This window comes from Hirundo rustica, chromosome 8 (assembly GCF_015227805.2).
Source record: "Hirundo rustica isolate bHirRus1 chromosome 8, bHirRus1.pri.v3, whole genome shotgun sequence".
NCBI classification, from domain to species: domain Eukaryota; kingdom Metazoa; phylum Chordata; class Aves; order Passeriformes; family Hirundinidae; genus Hirundo; species Hirundo rustica.
In genome coordinates this window covers 23,262,427-23,280,222 of record NC_053457.1, presented here as the reverse complement: position 1 = coordinate 23,280,222, position 17,796 = coordinate 23,262,427, and the positions used below count along the sequence as shown (strand labels likewise).

The 17,796-nt window shown below is 41.9% G+C and overlaps 1 protein-coding gene across 2 annotated transcripts in view; it reads right to left on the bottom strand.

Moving 5' to 3' along the window:
• Positions 1 to 17,796, bottom strand: part of SUFU (SUFU negative regulator of hedgehog signaling) — an 88,972-nt gene that overhangs the window by 61,526 nt on the left and 9,650 nt on the right. For both annotated transcript variants that reach the window (XM_040070883.2, XM_040070884.2), the window contains exon 3: positions 3,912 to 4,048. In XM_040070883.2, the coding sequence (XP_039926817.1) occupies positions 3,912 to 4,048 (137 nt within the window). The remainder of the gene's footprint in view (positions 1 to 3,911; positions 4,049 to 17,796) is intronic.

Here is a 17,796-nt window from a genome sequence, read left to right as displayed (position 1 = left end):
CACTGCCACAGTGCAGGAGAGAGCAAGAAACAAAGGAATACAACATTCACTTGCCTGGAAGTGTTGGTTAGAAAAATACATCACTTGTAATGAGACATGCTTTGCAATTACAATACACAGGAATAATATTTTTAGGACAGCACTAGCTGCTAGGTGAATATTCAGCTCAGTCATCACCACCTGAAAATGCTCAGGCTCAGCAGTATAACTACACCTTACTCTCCCCCAGTTTCAAGTGGACTCACCTCTACGATAGCTAAAAAATTGGTTTTTATCAAGAGATAAGAATTTTGTTCTTAGTACAGCTTTCAGAGAAAACAATTTTCTGACACGTGGAAGTGCTTGGAGCCTATCCAAAAGGTTTCTGATGATTTTATTCTATTTCTTGCTTCTTTTTCAGGGTGGATTCACAAGCTTTACTTGTTTCACTTCATCAAATGTTTTTAAGACTACTTCAGAGTATTAAAGAGACACCATATATTGTTTTTTTTAAAAAACAACTGAAGAAGACAACATTAAGGTACATACACCAGAGTTAAACAACATCTACCAGAGTTTCATTTGACAAATGCTTTGAGCACTACAGTGAGAAAGAACTTGAGCAAAAAGAAACCTTTCATCATGTAAAACAATGCTGTCATGCCACAGCCTGCTTCATGCCCAATGGGCTTCAGAAGAACCAACCCTTCAAATACTTCACAGTTTTAGAGTTTCAACACCTAAACAGAGAAGTCCTGTTAAAGAACAAAACAAAACAAAAAACCCAAAAAACCCCAAAAACAAACAAACAAACAAACCAACAAAAAGAAAAAAAAACCCACAAAAACAAAAACACCCAAACAAGCTCACTTGGCTCTGCAGAGTGAGAATGTCAAACTAGGGGAAACTCTGCTAGGCATAAAAGAAAGTAACACTGCTGAGGACTGGATGCCTGATTACCCAGGAGTGACGGAAGGGAGAACGCAGGCACTGCTCTGGACACTGCCATCCTGAGAGAAGACAGCTCAAGGGAATACAACAAAACAAAGCAGGACATGCCAGATGTAGCAGAAGTACTGGGGACTCTGCAGAGCAATGGAGTGAGAGATCTTTGACTAAATTAGAAAATTACTGCATCTAGCTGTGGTCAGCTGGCATTGCCCTGAAAGACTAAGAAGAACCATGATAAAGTTCCCCATTACAATCATCTTGTCAGGATTAACGTGGTGTCTTATTAACCAGATGATTTTAGCCTGAAAAAAAAATTTTCCAAAAGACATGTGATAATCAAGTTTGTACTAAAATAAAACTAGAGCTTGTTCACTTGTTGCAACAGCATTCAGATTACTTTTATACAAGGCAAGGAATGGTTGCTAATAGTCAGTGACAACACACAGCTGCTTGCTGAAGAGCATGGAGCAGTACGGAAAAAAATGCCCCAAATCCAACATTTCTGTAATATTTTAAGGGGCCTTTGCAGGTCTCTCATCCAGCCTCCCTATCTGAAGTGGAGCCACCACCAAAGCTAGATCAGGGCCAATTTAGTTTTGTTTAGCTAAGTCCTGAACCTTTCCAGGAATGGAGTTCCAGCACCTCTCTTAAAAACCATTCCCTGTCCTTTGCCACTCTCCTTGTGAGCAAGTTTTCCTTGAAGCTTTTCCAAGGCCTCCCATACTGCAATTCAGAGCTGTAGCCTTTTGATGTACTATCTAGGGCTTGACCCCACAATCTTGCAACTATCCTCCCTACAGCTGTAGGCTCCAGTTAGATCACCCTGCACATTCTCTTCCCAGGCTAAACTGGCCCTGCGTCCTCCAGCTCTCCTCATGGCCTAGAACCCTGACCAATTTGAACACTCTCCAATTTTTCAGTATGTCTTAAAGCCCCAAAACAGGACACAATATTTTAAGCAAGGTCTTCCCAGTGCCATGCCAAAGAGGTAATAACTTCCCTCCATCTGCTGCTCATGCTTTTCCTAAGGTAACCCAGCAGGGCTTTGCTCATTGTATGATGAGCGTGGTACTGGCTCACACCCAATTTTGTAGTCAAAGAAAGAAGTCAATTTATGATTCATACACTGTTGTTTTTCATAAGGCAAATTGAAAACTAAACACCCAGAGGCTAGAATCCATCAGCATGAGTTTGAGTGTTCCTTTAAAGAGTCATGGTGACTATAAAGCAAAAACCAGCATGGATAAGCAGAAGGTAATACTGCAGAGTGGTTCATGCCAGATTGATAAACATGGGCACAACCACTCTTTTCATTCTAAGAACAGTTCTTTGGCTCTGAGGTAAAAGAGATGCACTATTGCATGAACCAAACAAGGGAAGTCTCTGCCCCGACTGCCAGCTTAGTCACCAAGAAGTTTGCCCTAAAGTACCCTTCCAAATCCCATTTCACTCTGCAAACGCCATCTCACCTATGAAAAGACAAGCAACTGCTATGAGAACTAGCCTGGACTTGGAAATTTAAAATGTTCCAAATGGGATGTGGGATATTTAGTGGAAGTTAACACATAACACGTATATTACTTTGCATCTCAGAGGGAGACTTTAGACTCAGATGGTTTTTTTGGACCCTGCAATCATTGCATAGAAAATGTGATTATGCATTCATCACTGCATGGTCAGTATCAAAATGTTGCTGTACAATACAATATAGGCAGGATGAGAATCTCAAACAATGTGAAAAATAATGACAGTCACATAGATTTAGATGCTTAATAGTTGCAAAAACTGAGATGGAAAGGTGAGACAAATTTTGGATGGCAACTGGGGAAGACAGCTACACAGCAAAGATTACAAAAAGACAAGCAGTAATCTGGGCTGACATTGAACTATATCCACCAATATATAGAAAAATACCCACAAGATTGCCACTTCCTCAGATTTGTTATAGAGGTTAGCACAGCAATCCTGTTCTTACCTAGACCTTTCCCCTTGGAGAGTCAGCCAGCTGACTGAAAATCATCAGCAAAATCAGAAGTTATGAGCAATTTATGAACTAGCAGAGCAGGTACCAAATGCTACAAATTCAATAAACATTGATTTAGAAAGTACTTTGCCTGTAAAAGACCTCAAATTATGTTAAAAAATGTTCTTTAAATATTTTCATTCAGATCTTGGTGATGCTGGAAAGAGCCTTTCAAGTACATTAGCCAGCCGCCATTTCTCAGGTTTTCATGTGCTGACACTAAACTACTGATATAAATGAAACTATGAAAGAACAGTGGGAGAGGATGGTTTGTAGGTACCCTTGTTCCCACTTTTCTGGCAATTCTCCATCTGCAGTAATGATTCACAATTGTTAATTCCTTACAGCTTTTACATTTTCACATCTTAGCAACTCCATGTTCATATGCATTGCTACTGCTCGGCTGCAGGGACCACTGGAAGGGATTTGCCTGTGATGGAGCTGCTATCTTTTGGAAGTTATGGTGCTTCTGCTGAGGAGTGAGACCTTACCAGATGGATGTTCCTCAGCCGTTCAGGATAAGCAAATGTTTTTCTTGCTGAGAGAAAATACTGGACGTGGCACTCAGTGCCATGGTTTAGTTAATGAGGAGGTGTTAGGTCCTAAGCTGGACTCGATGATCTCAAAGGTCTTTTCCAACCTAGTTCATTCTGAGATTCTGCAATTCTGTGAACCCAGCTATGCAGGAAAGAGTCACTGGGAAAACTTCCTATAGTTACTGACTGTTGTGCAACTTCAGCTTTTCAATACTCAGGATTTGCGGTAACCTGAACAACAATTGGTTTTGTCCCTGCAGGCTGGACTGGAGGAAGGAACACACTCTTTTGGGTTCCCACACAGAGACAATTCCCAAGACCTGACTGGGTGCTGATGAGACAAGTGTCACACCCTGTAACAGATGTGGCCCTTCAGAACTAGAGCAGGAAAAAGCAAGGCCGTGGATTTAACCCTGTGGTACCTGACTGGAAGACGTATCTGGCCAAGCCTTGCATCAGCTCTGCTGGCCAGGTGGGTGGTGCCGACTCCCCCGTCTCTCTCTTCAGTCGGAATGTCAGCTCAAACCCAAAACCGCTCGGTCCATCTGTTCCTGTAAACCTGGAGGGAATGAAAAATAAAGTCATGACACACTTCTTGTAACCAGAGCAGGGTTAAAGATTAGGACCATGGAAAAAGGATGAGCATTCTCCTCATAGAACCAGCCATCGAGGGAGTGGAATCCGGATGCGCAGTGAATCCTGTGTTCTGTAACCACACGTGAAGATCTAATTAACTAACTGATACAGGACAGTGGCAGCCTCACAAATGCAAAGTTGTGCCTTGGACAACCAGCATACTTAGAGTGTTTTATAAGTTTCACATATCACTTAGTAAAGGAAAAAAAAGAAATATTTCTTAAAGGGAGAAACAAAACTACTTCAAAGCGGATAGTTTTCAAGAACTGATTCCAGGAAAAAGCATAAACCAGAAACTGAAACACATTATGAACGGGTGAGTTTTAAGAAAGATCAAAGTTAACAGAAAGCCTTCGAGCTGATCTTTCACAGTTAAATTTTTTGGAAAGTAAGATGGCTCTCTATTGAATTTACTCCTTTCAAGGCATATTCTGAAACAACACAGCTTTACTTCTAAAATGGAACGAGCTAGAGTTCAGCGGGCTTTTTTTTTTTTTTTTTTAACCTCTTCGATCGCTGCTTCCCAAAAATAACTGTTTAAAGAAGACCACACATGCATTACATTGATACATATGAAAGTTACTGAGTAACAGAAGTGTTTAGGTGAGTATCCATCAAATCTAAAGCAACACTTGCATATAGGAGAACATTGCTGGTCAGGAAAACACCAGTAGTCACAAAGCAATAAAGCTGACAGGCAACATAACTTAAATGGATTTGTTCATATGGTAGTGTGACTCTTCAACAGAGAACTACCAAATAATGATTTAAAAAAAAAAAAAAAAAAAAAAGGAAACAAGCAACAAGCTACATCCCTTTTAGGATTTTAAAAAAATCCCCAAAGAGTCAAGATGTATCTTCCAAAGAACACTCAGAAAATGCAGCAGCATAAAATGCTTATATTTTCAACACAACAGTTAAATCTTAGAAGAATTTTATTTGCATGTAAGAGATTTGTATTTAAGGATTAGACTTAAAATGTTTTTGAATAGTTAATGGTCACAAGTTGGTGAAAAAAACAGGGAAAATTTAAAAACATGCAATTCATGGGCTGCGTGCAGCTGTTCTGAGGTAACAGTCTATAAAGTAAAAGTCTTTGATCTGTTTAATTTTAGTTTGGTAATCTGGTTTTGAAGAAATTGTGACACACGTGGCCTTGAATACTTGTGATTACTTTGGAAATACTTTATGCTTAATTTAGACAGGTCTTTAATAGAAAGAAATATTAATATTCAGAATGTAATGAGCATAGTAATTGTTAGTATTTTTGCCAAAGGATTTGCTTTTATTCCTAATCAAAGTCTTGTATTTGAAGATAAGTTCAACATAGCTGTTTCAACAGCTGCCATAAAATTTCTCTCATTGAACAATGGACCATAATCCAGGATCAGAGGTCCTGAATGAGGTTTTGGGGGATGAGGTACCTGAGAATGGAGGCAGACATGAGCTTCAGGAGCTACATACAGCTACAACCTTCCAGTATTCTTCTGACCCTGGTCTAGGAAAATTACAGAGAAGTATCCAGTAGCCAAGTTATGCAGCTTGGCTTCTCTTACGGATATCCTTTTTACTACAAGTGCTCACACTGGCCCCAGCTTCAAAATTTGTGATGATTAGGATGCATCAGTCTGCTAGTGGAGAGGCAAGCAAGTAGCATGAGAAATTATTTTTTCCAGTTAGAAACCCAAGATCTCCAGGTACATGTGCCAATGGAAGACAGAGCAAATAAATGGCTTCTCATCTCTCACAAGGACAAAGAGAATCTTCTCTATTCCATGTGGAAATACTGGGTTCTCATGGCAGTCTCCTCTTTTTAGAGTATGTCTCCCTTGCTTGAGCATTATCTTTGGAGGATGACAAGAAGCTGGACAAAAAACCCACCACACCTTGCAGATGTTCAAACTTGTGCTTCTTCCTTCAAGTTCCAAATTTTCCCCAAACTTCCAGAAAACTTCTGGAAAATCAACTGCCTCCATCCAGCCACAATGAATAGCTAAAAACCCTAACAATACTTCCAGAAGAGAAACACCAAACAAACCTTATTTTGACAGAAAAACTGGGTGGAAGGGTAATGATAACCCACAGATGGAAGAAATCTTGCTAAAGCACATGGAAGCCATGAACTCTTCCATGTTCTCTGCTACCTGTACCAACCTGCTCCCTTTCCAGTGAAAAGCATTCCTAGCAGGTCAGCCTGACACAACTCCTTTGCCAGCTGCAGAGGCAACATCTTTCTGTTATAGCCTTTGATCTACAGAAACAAGACTCTGGCACATTTTGGGGCTGGCTTCTCTGAGAGCTAGGGAGATGAGGACTGAGATGGTAGGTTTGGTGTGGGTTTTTCTGGTCATGGTTAGGTTGTTTGGGTGTTTTTGTTATTGCTGTTTTGGGGGTTTTTTTGGGGGGGGCGGGAGGTTGGTTTGTTTGTTTTGGGGTTTTGGTGGGGGTTTATTTGGTTTTTTGGGGGTGGGAGGTGGTAGTGGTTTAAACCTGACGGTAACCAGACTACAGCCAATTTAGAACAAGCACTTTGGAGCTTAGTTCAGCATCTCAGCACTGAAGTGCTTCACAGATCATCTCTTCAGCCAAACTCCTGCAGTGCAGCAGTCCAAAAGCGCTCAGCTTTACAGTAAGACGATGATCTGAGATGGAACGTGTGCAGGAAGAAAGCCTCAGAATTAGTATTTTGTATCCCTGCATGGCCCCGGCTACACAAACTGAAAGCTGCAGTACAGCATTAAGTTTCTGTACTAACAGACCTGAATATTTCACAAAGCTTGTTTTATGTCTTTGTTCTGCTGAACCCTGAAGTTTTGAGCAAAAGTTTCTAGTAAACACCTCTAAAACACTATGAAGGTGGGAGGAACCCGTATTTTGCCCCCAAACTAAAGATGCTAAGTATAAAGAGTCAGCATGGACTATATTGTGCCCACCACTGCTTTGCTCCCTCCAACACAAGAGCATATCACCTTTTTAGCCAATCCAACTGCAAAGCAAATGCGTAAGTTTTCAGAAAAATAAACACTGATGGAGAAATTCTTGGCTTGCTGCATGCTCACTGGCACACATCAGATAGTTTTATATTATGACTACAGCAGTAGTAGAAGTCTCTGGCATCTGCCAAGTCAAATCCAACCCCATATTTAATATTAAAACCTTATTTTGACAAAAGAACAAAAATAAACCTTTCAAAAGCCAAGGTCATACATTACATGCCATTCTTAGGTTAAAACTCCCTTTATCTGTTCAGCAAATCAGCTCAGCAGAACAAACCACACTGCAGCACTGCACATTTGCAGGAAGAGCCTGGCTTGCTCCCTTAATGAGGTAAGAGTTTCACTGATCATGATATTTAGTTCAAGCAAAAGAATCCAAAGAAATAGAGGCCCTTTTATTTACGGAGCTGTGCAACCAGGCCCCCCTGAGCCCCCACCACCCCATGCTCTGCCAGGCCCTCTCCTGAAGCCACACACAGAGAACTGAAAAGCTGCTCCCCTCTGCAGCAAAGTACCCAGGGCGTTTTTCACATCAAATAACCCAGCTTAAGAGGATCAAAAGCCAAAGTAGCCCTTTGCTTTAAAAGCAGCTCTGAAAACTAGAGGCTTTTCAGTTTAAATCAAAGCTATTTGCTAAAGCATTTTCATTCTCACTTTTGCAAGGAAGAAGAAAGAGAAGGCAAGGCTTCACTGCAGTGCAAATGGCAGTATTCCTGCAATTCTGCTATTCTGGAAGCTACAGAACTCTGTACAAGGAGCAGAGTGTACTAGGTGTTTATTTTTTCCAGAGTTTAAGAGTATGTGCATATAAATACATTAGGTGAACCAATCCCTGGAAAAGGGAGTTTACATAGGGAAATCACTATGATTATTTCAGCCTGAGAACAACAAGAAAGCCCTTTCAGGTTGTTTGGGGATAGTTAGGACTGCACTTTCAAAAGTCACAGCTGCAATCCCAACAGCTTCAGAGAGATAAATCAAGTCTCTTCGGGGAAGCAAGGTCACAGCACTTTGGAATGACTTGTCTCAGACTCAGTTTTCAGCTGCTTCAACACTATTTTTGTGAAGCTACTTAAGATGCCTTTTACTTCAACTCTCTAACTGCATCTTTCCACATCTTCTACAAAGACAGTTACCTGTTCTGCTGCTGGTGAGCTCTCTGATACCATTTTGAAGGCTACAGAAATATAGTATCACTACATTTCTAAATGTGACATCAGTAAGAGATGCTGTTACTTGCATCAGTACCAACTTTAATTGTACCCACACTCCCCATCCCACCCACCAAAAATTCCCCAACACAGTAATTGCCAATCCATAGCTTTCAGTACTCCAGATCAGCTTCTCAGGATCTCTTCCAAGTTTGTGGAGATGGTCAAACCAAGGTGACGAGCAGGATCCACCACTCTGCCTGATGAAACCAAAGCACTTTGGAGTCGAACTCTGAATAGTGTTTTAACGCTGCAGAGCTAATACCCATCCGGGATGATTTTTCTATTAGGTAGCAAAGAGACTACAACTAGCAACACAGAGAACTGATGTCACAAAAAGCATCAAGGTACCCAGTGACTGACTTTACAGATCCTGAGACGTGAATCACTTCCCTTTTACTGCCCACTAACAAGCAACACAAAGGGTGGTCTCCTGTCCAAAACCAAAGGAGAAGCCTTCAGCAGCCACTGAGCGAAGCATTTCAGTGTCTCTGTCTCCTGGGAAGGACATCAGGCAAGAGCTGATGTGCCTTAAACAAGACTTTGCACAGTCAGTCTTCTGAATTCAAGCTCCAGGTGCATTGCACAATTTCTACCCACCATAAGCAAATGACTCTCAGATTCCAGAGCTTAAGGGAAAAAGCTTGACCGGACCTAGTGCTTCCAGCATCTTCCCTAACAGGAAGCAGTTGTTTTTAGTGCAGCTGTCAAACAGTATAAAACTCTCATCTGAGAACCCTGACGGCAGGCTGGGAGGTTCCTGTGAAGCAATTTCATAAGAAAATAGGCAAAGCAACCCCTTTATATAAAAGGCTTAAAAAGTATCCAGAAGAATTATTTCAGCCAAAACCTACCTGCTTACTCACATATTCTCCTGGACTGTTTCCTGGCATTTAAAAAAGTATTCATTCACTTAAAAACATTTGAGAGAAGCAGGGGGTGGTTATCTGGATGTCAGATGGTTATCTCTTCTGAACGCTTAGCAGGAAATTCCATGAGCTCCTGCCACCCCAAACTTGCACACACAGTCTTACTGTACTTCTTTGTAGCTTGATTTAAGGAAAAAAACTCCATGCATAAGCAGGGCAAATATAAACATAAAACGAACACGTGCTCAAAGATTTCTATTCATGTAAAATCATGGTTGGAAAGTGAGTGACACAGTGCTCAGATGTCAGTCTATGGCAGCTGCTGATTCGAGCTTGCTCTTGCAGTACATCATATCAAATGTGTAAGCCATCAACCAAATGGAAAACTCTTCTAGAAAGTCAAATTGTTTTTAGAGATTTATTCCAACATCTAAATCCAAACAGATGCAGAGGCACTCACTCGGCAGTTATTTGGAGGCATTTCTCAGCTTTCTGAAATACTCATGTAGGATCCACTTAGAAAGCTTACACTAAGATAGATCTGAGTAAAAATCTGTGAATTGATTTGTGCTGGCCAGTAGGAAACAGAACTGTTTCACTGAGCTACCATTCAGCAAGGGAAGAGCTGTTACAGGGCAGAGGGGGAAGAGGAGTTTTGCTCACACATACAAAACACTGATTTCACCCATTTTACTATTCAGCTTCTTCAAAACTCAGCCAGTTACAATCTTGTCACTGAAACCTGGAGACTCACAGTTTAGACTTCGTTTTTATAAAATTGTCTCTGTAAATAACAAATGTTGATATAACAGATAAATTGGTTTTTTTTTTTTCCTCTAAGCCTACAGAGTCAAGCCAACCTTATTCGTAATTCTGCAGACACAACTAGATAGTGATCAAACTCCGGAATAGGACCTAGGAATGTGATCCAGAGAAGTCAACCCTCTGAGAAAGCATCAACTGAAAACTTTTGGAGGTTCCTTCCAACCCAAGTGATCCTACAAAGTATCACGGCCAAGAACACAGGCATGAACTTCTGCTACTGATACTCTGTATCCAGAACAGTGGTTGCAGGACCCACAGCTGAAAATTCATCAACACTTGAGTTAAACTCGTTTTGACAGAAGCGGTTCCTATACTCAGCTTCTGCCTAGACACCTGGGAAACAGCTCCTGAACTGTGCTATCTCCAGCCTAGTATGTAAAAATAAACCATCAATTTTCTGGTCATGTTAATGTGCTGGGCTGCAAATTAAGGCAATCTAGGGGTTGCTTCTTTGAGGCTCTGCTGTCCATGCCATGAAAGCGGTAGCATTTGGAAGAAGGACAGGATCATGCTTAGCTGCTGGAGGTTAATTCCTTTGAGCTCTAGAGGCTTGGAAGCATTATTGTCTCATTCCGGAGAGTGCCAACATATAGTCACACCTGTAGGGATAGAGCTTGCAGATTAAGGGCAAAAGGCTGCAACAGCCCTATTGCTGCCAACGGATTGATATGCTTCATTATTAACACTACATCAGGAAACTTCAGAATACTCTGAAAGTGCTCAAACAGCATCCAGGTAACCTAAGTTTGAACCTCCTGTCTGCTACAAACTTCTCATCCTCCTCAAGAAGTTACTTAGGAATTTGATTCTCAGATGTAAATAATGATAGCTCCCTGCTTCAAAGAGTAATGTGACACACTCATATAGGAAATGCTTATATACTCCATCTATCAAGGTCACAAAAGCTGGGAAATTAACTCCACATTCTGCACAGCATGGACAAATACAGAACACGGGAAATGACTAAAACAAGCAAATATGAAACAGGAGGTTGCATGGGATATGTCACTCCCTACTCCAGCAAAAGATGTTCACATGTGGGCAGTTTACATTTTGTTTTCTCTATTTTATGGAGCATAGATGGAGCTATACCAGTAGGTGATGGCTTATTCTCCGATTACAGTTATAACTAAACTGACAAGACCAAACCATTTTGTCTTCATGACTTCCAAAACAACTTATTAAAAATAAATCTATATGTAATCAAGTAACTGGACTACTGACCATGTGTTTCAGCTCAAGGGCTCAGACATTTCTCCACAGAGCTACTCTGGTTTCCCACTTCATGGCCAGCAGAATCAGTCAAGCCCAGGTGAGGTGCTGAAAGCAGGTTCTGAACCACCACAACCAGCACCACAAGTGGAGCTGTACTTCTTGGCAAAGAAAGTGCAAACAGTTTCACTGCAAAAGCCTGGGAAGTTGCAGCAGACTTGCATCATCTTAACGTCCACTGAAAGGATCTGGAAAGAAAAGCTGGGGTACAATAAGGATTTACTGTTACATTCACAGAACAAGAGTGAAGGCACTAATGAAAAAGAAAACTTATCAAGATCTGTAACATTTTTCTTAAGATGCCTATTTTTGCTGCACTTCAGAACTACTCATCCTTAATTTCTATGAGGCCTGGAATAACAGTGCACTCATTTGGCCTGAGCTGGAGGTGATTCTGCCAAAAAAGCACACAGTCCACTGCACGACACAGTGCACCAGAGAAGACAAACTTTCGTCTGCACATGGATCCCACTTCATATTGGAACTGAATCCTTAGCTCTGATAGACAGAGAATGGCAATACATGTCCGCACCTTCACTAAGGGCTCAGTTGCAACCTCGCCAGGCAAGAGAACATTTGGCTAGTTTGATCCAGCGTGGCTGGGAAGGGCAGTATTGCTGCGCTTGGTGAGCAGCAGGGAAAAGGGCACCAACTCTCCTTGCAGTGGCTGCTGGCCCCTTCCTAGCTCATACTGTGGAAAGTTCTGCAGCTGCTGGGAGGAACCTATTCGCATAACAAAAGCGCCTTTCAAAAGCAGCAGAGAGGGTGGAAAGGATATGAAAAAAACCTCAAGGCCACTGACAGCTACACTTAGTGTTTTTCAGCATTGCCTACAGGTCTCAGGCAAGGCTCAGGACTCCAATAGGTTATGTAGAATATAAACACTGGTGTCTCCCATTACTTTCGTGCTGGCTATAGAACATACATTAAGAAAAATCATGCAAGAAGAAAATTCAGCATGTCCTTGAGCATATTTTTAGGACTCTCATGTAATTAAGTTCTCAGCTGTGCAATAAATGAACTCGGGGCATAAAAGACATTCAGGAGCTTATAGGAGCTTGAACTCCAACAGCTTGCAAGCAGGCTGTAGGCACCCATGTACTGCTGGTTGGCAAAATGCTCAGTGTGAACCACTGGCGCACCTGCAGCCCAGGAAGTCAAACTGTGTCCTGGGCTGCACCACCAGAGGTGTGGGCAGCAGCTTGAGGGAAGTGGTTCTGCTCTTCTACTCCCTCTTCTGAGATCCCACCTGAACTGCTGCATCCAGCTCTGGGACTCTTGTCCTAAAAATAACATGGACCTATATCAGCGAGTCCTGAGGATGGCCATGAAGATGCTCAGAGGACTAGGGACAGGCTCAAAGGGCTGGGCCTGTTCAGCCCAGAGAAGAGAAAGCTCCACAGAGACCTTACAGTACCTTCCAGTACCCAAAAGGCTGGAGAGCTGGAGAAAGATTTTTGACAATGGCATGAAGTGACAGGAGAAGAGGGAATGCCTTTAAACTGACAGAGAATAGGTTTAGATTAGATATTAGGAAGAAATTCTTTACTGTGAGGGTGGAAGGGCACTGGCACAGGGTTGTCCAGCAGAGCTGTGGATGCCCCGTTCCTGGAAGTGCTCCAGGCCAGGCTGGATGGGGCTTTGAGCAAGCTGGTCTAGTGGGGATTGGAGCTAGAAGATCTTTATGGTCCACTGCAACCTAAACCCATCTATGGCTCTACAATCCTTATGGATCTGAAATTCAATCCCTGATCTTTCACTTCATCAGCTATAGAAATCCAGACAATTCTGCCTTCCCTGGTGAGCTGTTACATAGTCTTGTTCCATTGCAAAGGGTGCACTTAAAAATATACTGATGAGCACCATGAAAGAACTTAATCAATTTAAAAGGCAGCAAAAGGTCCTTGGAGCTTGAGCTGCAATTCCAGGGAAAAGTAAGCACTGGACTGCTGGTGGAAGATTCCCAAAAGGGAAACGTGATACATCTGCAATGAAAAGTCTATTACAAATATTTTTTTTTAATCTGCCTTTAAGTGTTAAGCTTCTCCTGCAAGACTCTCTTTCCTTCGAAGCACTTTGAAACTTCTAGGGCTTGTGAATGTTACATGAACTCCATTTGTTGTAAGACAATATCCAAAAGGATAAAATACATCTTTGCCTCTTAAAAATCAAACAAATGAGGAAAGAAAGTGGCATTCCCTCATCATCCTTTCAGTGGCTCCAGGCTTACCCCTAAAAATTTTAATAGTGCAAAACAGTTTCACCTCTCAGCCAAACCACTTCAGTTCTGGGAACTGCAAAATGGCTCAGCTTGTCTTTCAGAGGGAAAGTTGAGAGAGAGATGTCAACTTACAGCATATTTCAGTACTGCTTAGTACAGTAAGCAGGAACACCCTCCTTGTGTTCCTGATCACTTTTGGAGGAATAACCTACCCAGTAAAAAACACAGAGGTCACCATACCGCTCATCACAACTGCTCTCTTAGAGAAAATTTCCCATCTATCTCTGAACACTAAATTCTTTGCTTTTCTGCTTAATGTTACTCTTCTGGGAAAAAATGGAATTCAAGACCCAGAGACATATTATTTTTGCGTAATAAGGTTATACATATGGATTCAACTTAGCTAGGAAATGTCAACTTAAGGCTTGTCTTCATGAGGAAATATACTGTAACTAGTCTACCAGTATAATTATATTGCTGTAGTTCTACTGGTAAAATTCCCCTGTTGAGCCTTATTCATAACAACAGCTGCCTTTATGGTTTATTTTTGTCGACTATGCCAAAAAAGGCCCCTGCTCCAGAAAGGCCACAACAATTTACAGCGGAGGAGGGGAAGGAACTGTGCCAGTGCAACTGGAGCAGTAGAAAGAATAACAGTATAGCAATGGCAGTATTTCTTTATACTAATGAATTATTTGCTACCAAAAATCAAAAAAAAAAAAGTGAAATACTGTAAGAAAACTATACTGTACATCAGATATCATTGCAGGTAAGGTATGTGCCTGTTTCCTGCTACATTTCATAGCTTTGGTAAAGGCCCCCAAGCCAGACACTGGTCTGCATCAGCCCCTCCGCACGCATCCTTTTGTTCTCACCTCCTCCCCAAATGCTGCAGTGCATTTTTCCCAGGAGTACTCTTTTCCCCCCATTCCCTTAGAGAAGCAATGCCTTGCCGCCCAGTAACTGCGCAGGGCCCCTTGGACTGACCCTCAAAAACAAATGGGCATTTAAGACCAGTCCCTCTGGTTTACAGTTTGCATCTCAGGGACCAGGGATAGCTGGAAAGCAAAGAGCACTCTTTGCAAAAAGGATTTTAAAACAATTGCCCTTCACTTCGGCAGTGCAAGAATGCTGAGCTAGACAAAACAATGAGCCATCTGTGCACTCTTCCCTCCTTCCCTTGTCTGTATCCTCTGAGCTTAAATCACAGCTCCCCAAGAATGGCCGAGTCCCCCTTCACCTCCGCCCACTCTGTTTACATCCTGAAAAAAAACAGTTTTCTGGCCTATTTTTTTTCTTTTTGTTCTTAAGAACCCTTGCAAAATCTTCCTTTAAACCTCAGCCCTTTGTCAGGTGGTATCCCATCTACCCAGCTTTGTCAAGTGATCAAAAAGTGCCTCCCACCAGTGAGCCTTTCCTTGTTTACTATCCCTAGAGGCAGAGTGGCACTCAGGAGCCCTACTCACCCCTTTGTCCAAGGAAGGCAATACCATCTGAATGGGAGACCACCAAGATTTGCAGCCCTCTTTTGTTAGCCTGGTGTCACTGCCTATTGGGCCTTGATTCAATATTGAGAAGACAGTAGAGAGGCAGCTGAGTTAGGTCATCACCACGGAGTTTCCAGCTTAGAAGAGAGAAACACCAACAGCTCAAATTTCACATAAAATTGGCAACTTCATTATCAGTGGTAATTTGTTGTTACCCATTGTAGCCACTGCCTCATCAAGAAACATGCACTATTCTAGTACTAGTCAAGAAGGCATGTTCCCAACACTAAAAACACACTGAGGAAAAAACAAAGGGGATTAGGTATGAATAAAAATTCAGATCTATTTCTTCAAACATTAATTTTGTCAGTATCTCTATTCCAGACAGCAAAAGGATTAAAAAAATGTTAATGATGTCACAACTGGAATGGCTACACTGCTCAAAAATACTTTTACCTTCACGTCTCACTGGAAAAAAAAAACCAACTATTTTTCAGTTCTTGATTTTTAAAACATCGTAAACAGATCTTTATCACATAAAGCAATCTTTCACTAGAAGACCCAGTTTTGATCCCCAGTCACTTCTCTTCCGGGCAGGCTAAACTCACTGGGAGAACAGAGCCTGTGAACTCTCCCACATCATTCAGCACTAACACAGCTTGGAGATCAGAGTAAGGAAGCCACGTCTCAGATCAACTCTCCTTCAATGTGCCAAGATCATAAACGTGGAAGTTCTGTTGGCAAAAAAAACCCCATAAAACAATCGAGCTTGAGCACTATGCCCCTTCCCCTGCATGGCAGCAAGAGGCTCATCCTACCAGGATGCAGCACTGGAGCGCAGACACACTACTGAACAGGAAGTGGTGCTTGCCTTCAATGCTCAGCACTAAACCTTCTTCCAATCTTTCCCCCCCCTTTTTTTTTTTCTTTTATTGAAAACAGTCCTCCTTGTAAATTCGACTACCGTGCTGTAAACGTTAAATGAATTTCCTTCAATGCCTCAAAATAACATTCCAAATCTAGCACAGTTCAAGAGTGGTCTCGCCCCACAACCCCTGCATGTAAACACAGATAGACCGCAGCACAAAGCGGGCTGCTCTCCGTAGGTGGCCTCCATCTTTCATTTCATTAAGGGTACTAACTACCTCCAGCAAATGACATTTGGAAGCCAAGTGCACTCTGCCTTGGAGGAGGGAAAATCAGATTTCCCTGTGGTGACCAATAGCTTCAGGGGAGGTCTGCCTCCAGCAGTGAAACACAAGCCTTAGAGGGTTCTGGCGTATGGCAGTCGCTGGACGGACACCCTCAGTGGGACATGTAAATAGGCACGATGCTTGGTTTAACTGTTTGGGATTTTTTTGTCTGGGAAATAGAGAATTGAACCCTACATGATCCCACTTGTCCATATTCTTCTTTAAAATGTCTGAACACATTGGTCAAATTCAATCCAGTCCTTCAGAGGAAGAGTTGTCCCCAAAAAGTCACATTTCTGCAAAGTATGCAAAAACAAACAGCCAGACAGAAGAGAAGGATCTATAGACGTTTTCCAGTAAGCAAGTTGCAGTAGAAGCACACCAGTATTTCTAGACACCAGAGAATCCACACAGGTGAGACTTGTTAAAAGTACCTTCATTTTAAGAAAAGCTCATTCCAACTCAAATCTTTATAGGTATGAAAAAAATCTAATCACAAGACAAATCCATTAAAAGATGGATTTTATTGTGCTGTGCAGCTAAACTATTCTTTCCAACTTGAACAGATTCTCAAATAAACTGTCATTGGAAGAAAACCCCCTTTTTTTCTTTGTTGTCACAAAACTCCCTAATTGCATGGCCTCTCACTTTGCACTCTGCCATAAACCTTCCTCTCTCCCCTCTGCCTCAGACAGAAGACCAAATGAAAAAATAAAGATTACATTCAGGATCAGTCTTTGATAGGCAAACAAGATCTGGAAAAAATAAAAGGAAGTCCAGAGTGTGGTGCCCATCGTGGACCCTCTCTCCTTCAAATCCTACCTCTTGTACCTCTTTCCTAAACTGATTCTCACTGATATACTCTTCCATGTAATTCCCTTTAACTGGGGCAGATGCTCCACCTCCAGCAATCTTTCATCTCTCAAGGCAGACATGCTGAACTTTACAAATCTGTCTGAAATATGGATCCGCCACCTCTCTCTAATTTACCATCTTCCAAAAGGCCCTCTGTTGTATCGTGAAACAAAGAAGAGCAGAGTCAGTCTCCACCATTTTAAAAACATGCACAGTAACCTTGGAGTTTGGTGTAATATTTCAGCAGTGCTTCAGGCATGTGGTTTATAAAGCACTTAGGGACCCATTAAACAGCAAAATTTAAGGCTAAAGGCTGGCAAGCTGAGGGCAGTGAGCTTTTAAATTTATGAAAGGCTACAGAACTAAGAGGCCACTAAAGTGACAGCTGTCAGCACCACTCGGTCCTACATTCATGCAGGTTCAAAGGAGAAGCCAGCATGCACTCAAAAGAAAGAGAGCGCTCGTTCCAACTTCCAGGCTATTTTCTAAATACTCTTTTCAAACTCCTTTTATACCCAGAAAAAGCCTTCCAGAAAACATCCACCCCTCTGCAAGCCCTGCATTGGTTACCTGATCCAGTTTTGCGTTCCTTTTTCTTCCTCCCAGCTCTAACAAGCATCCTTGCCCTTTTACAAGTTAAGGTCATTCAGAGGATCTATACAAGCAAGCAGAACACAAGCTGGACTGAAGATCTTGAAAGGCTCATGCTTACCCTCACCTTTAATAGGGAGGCACCACCCAC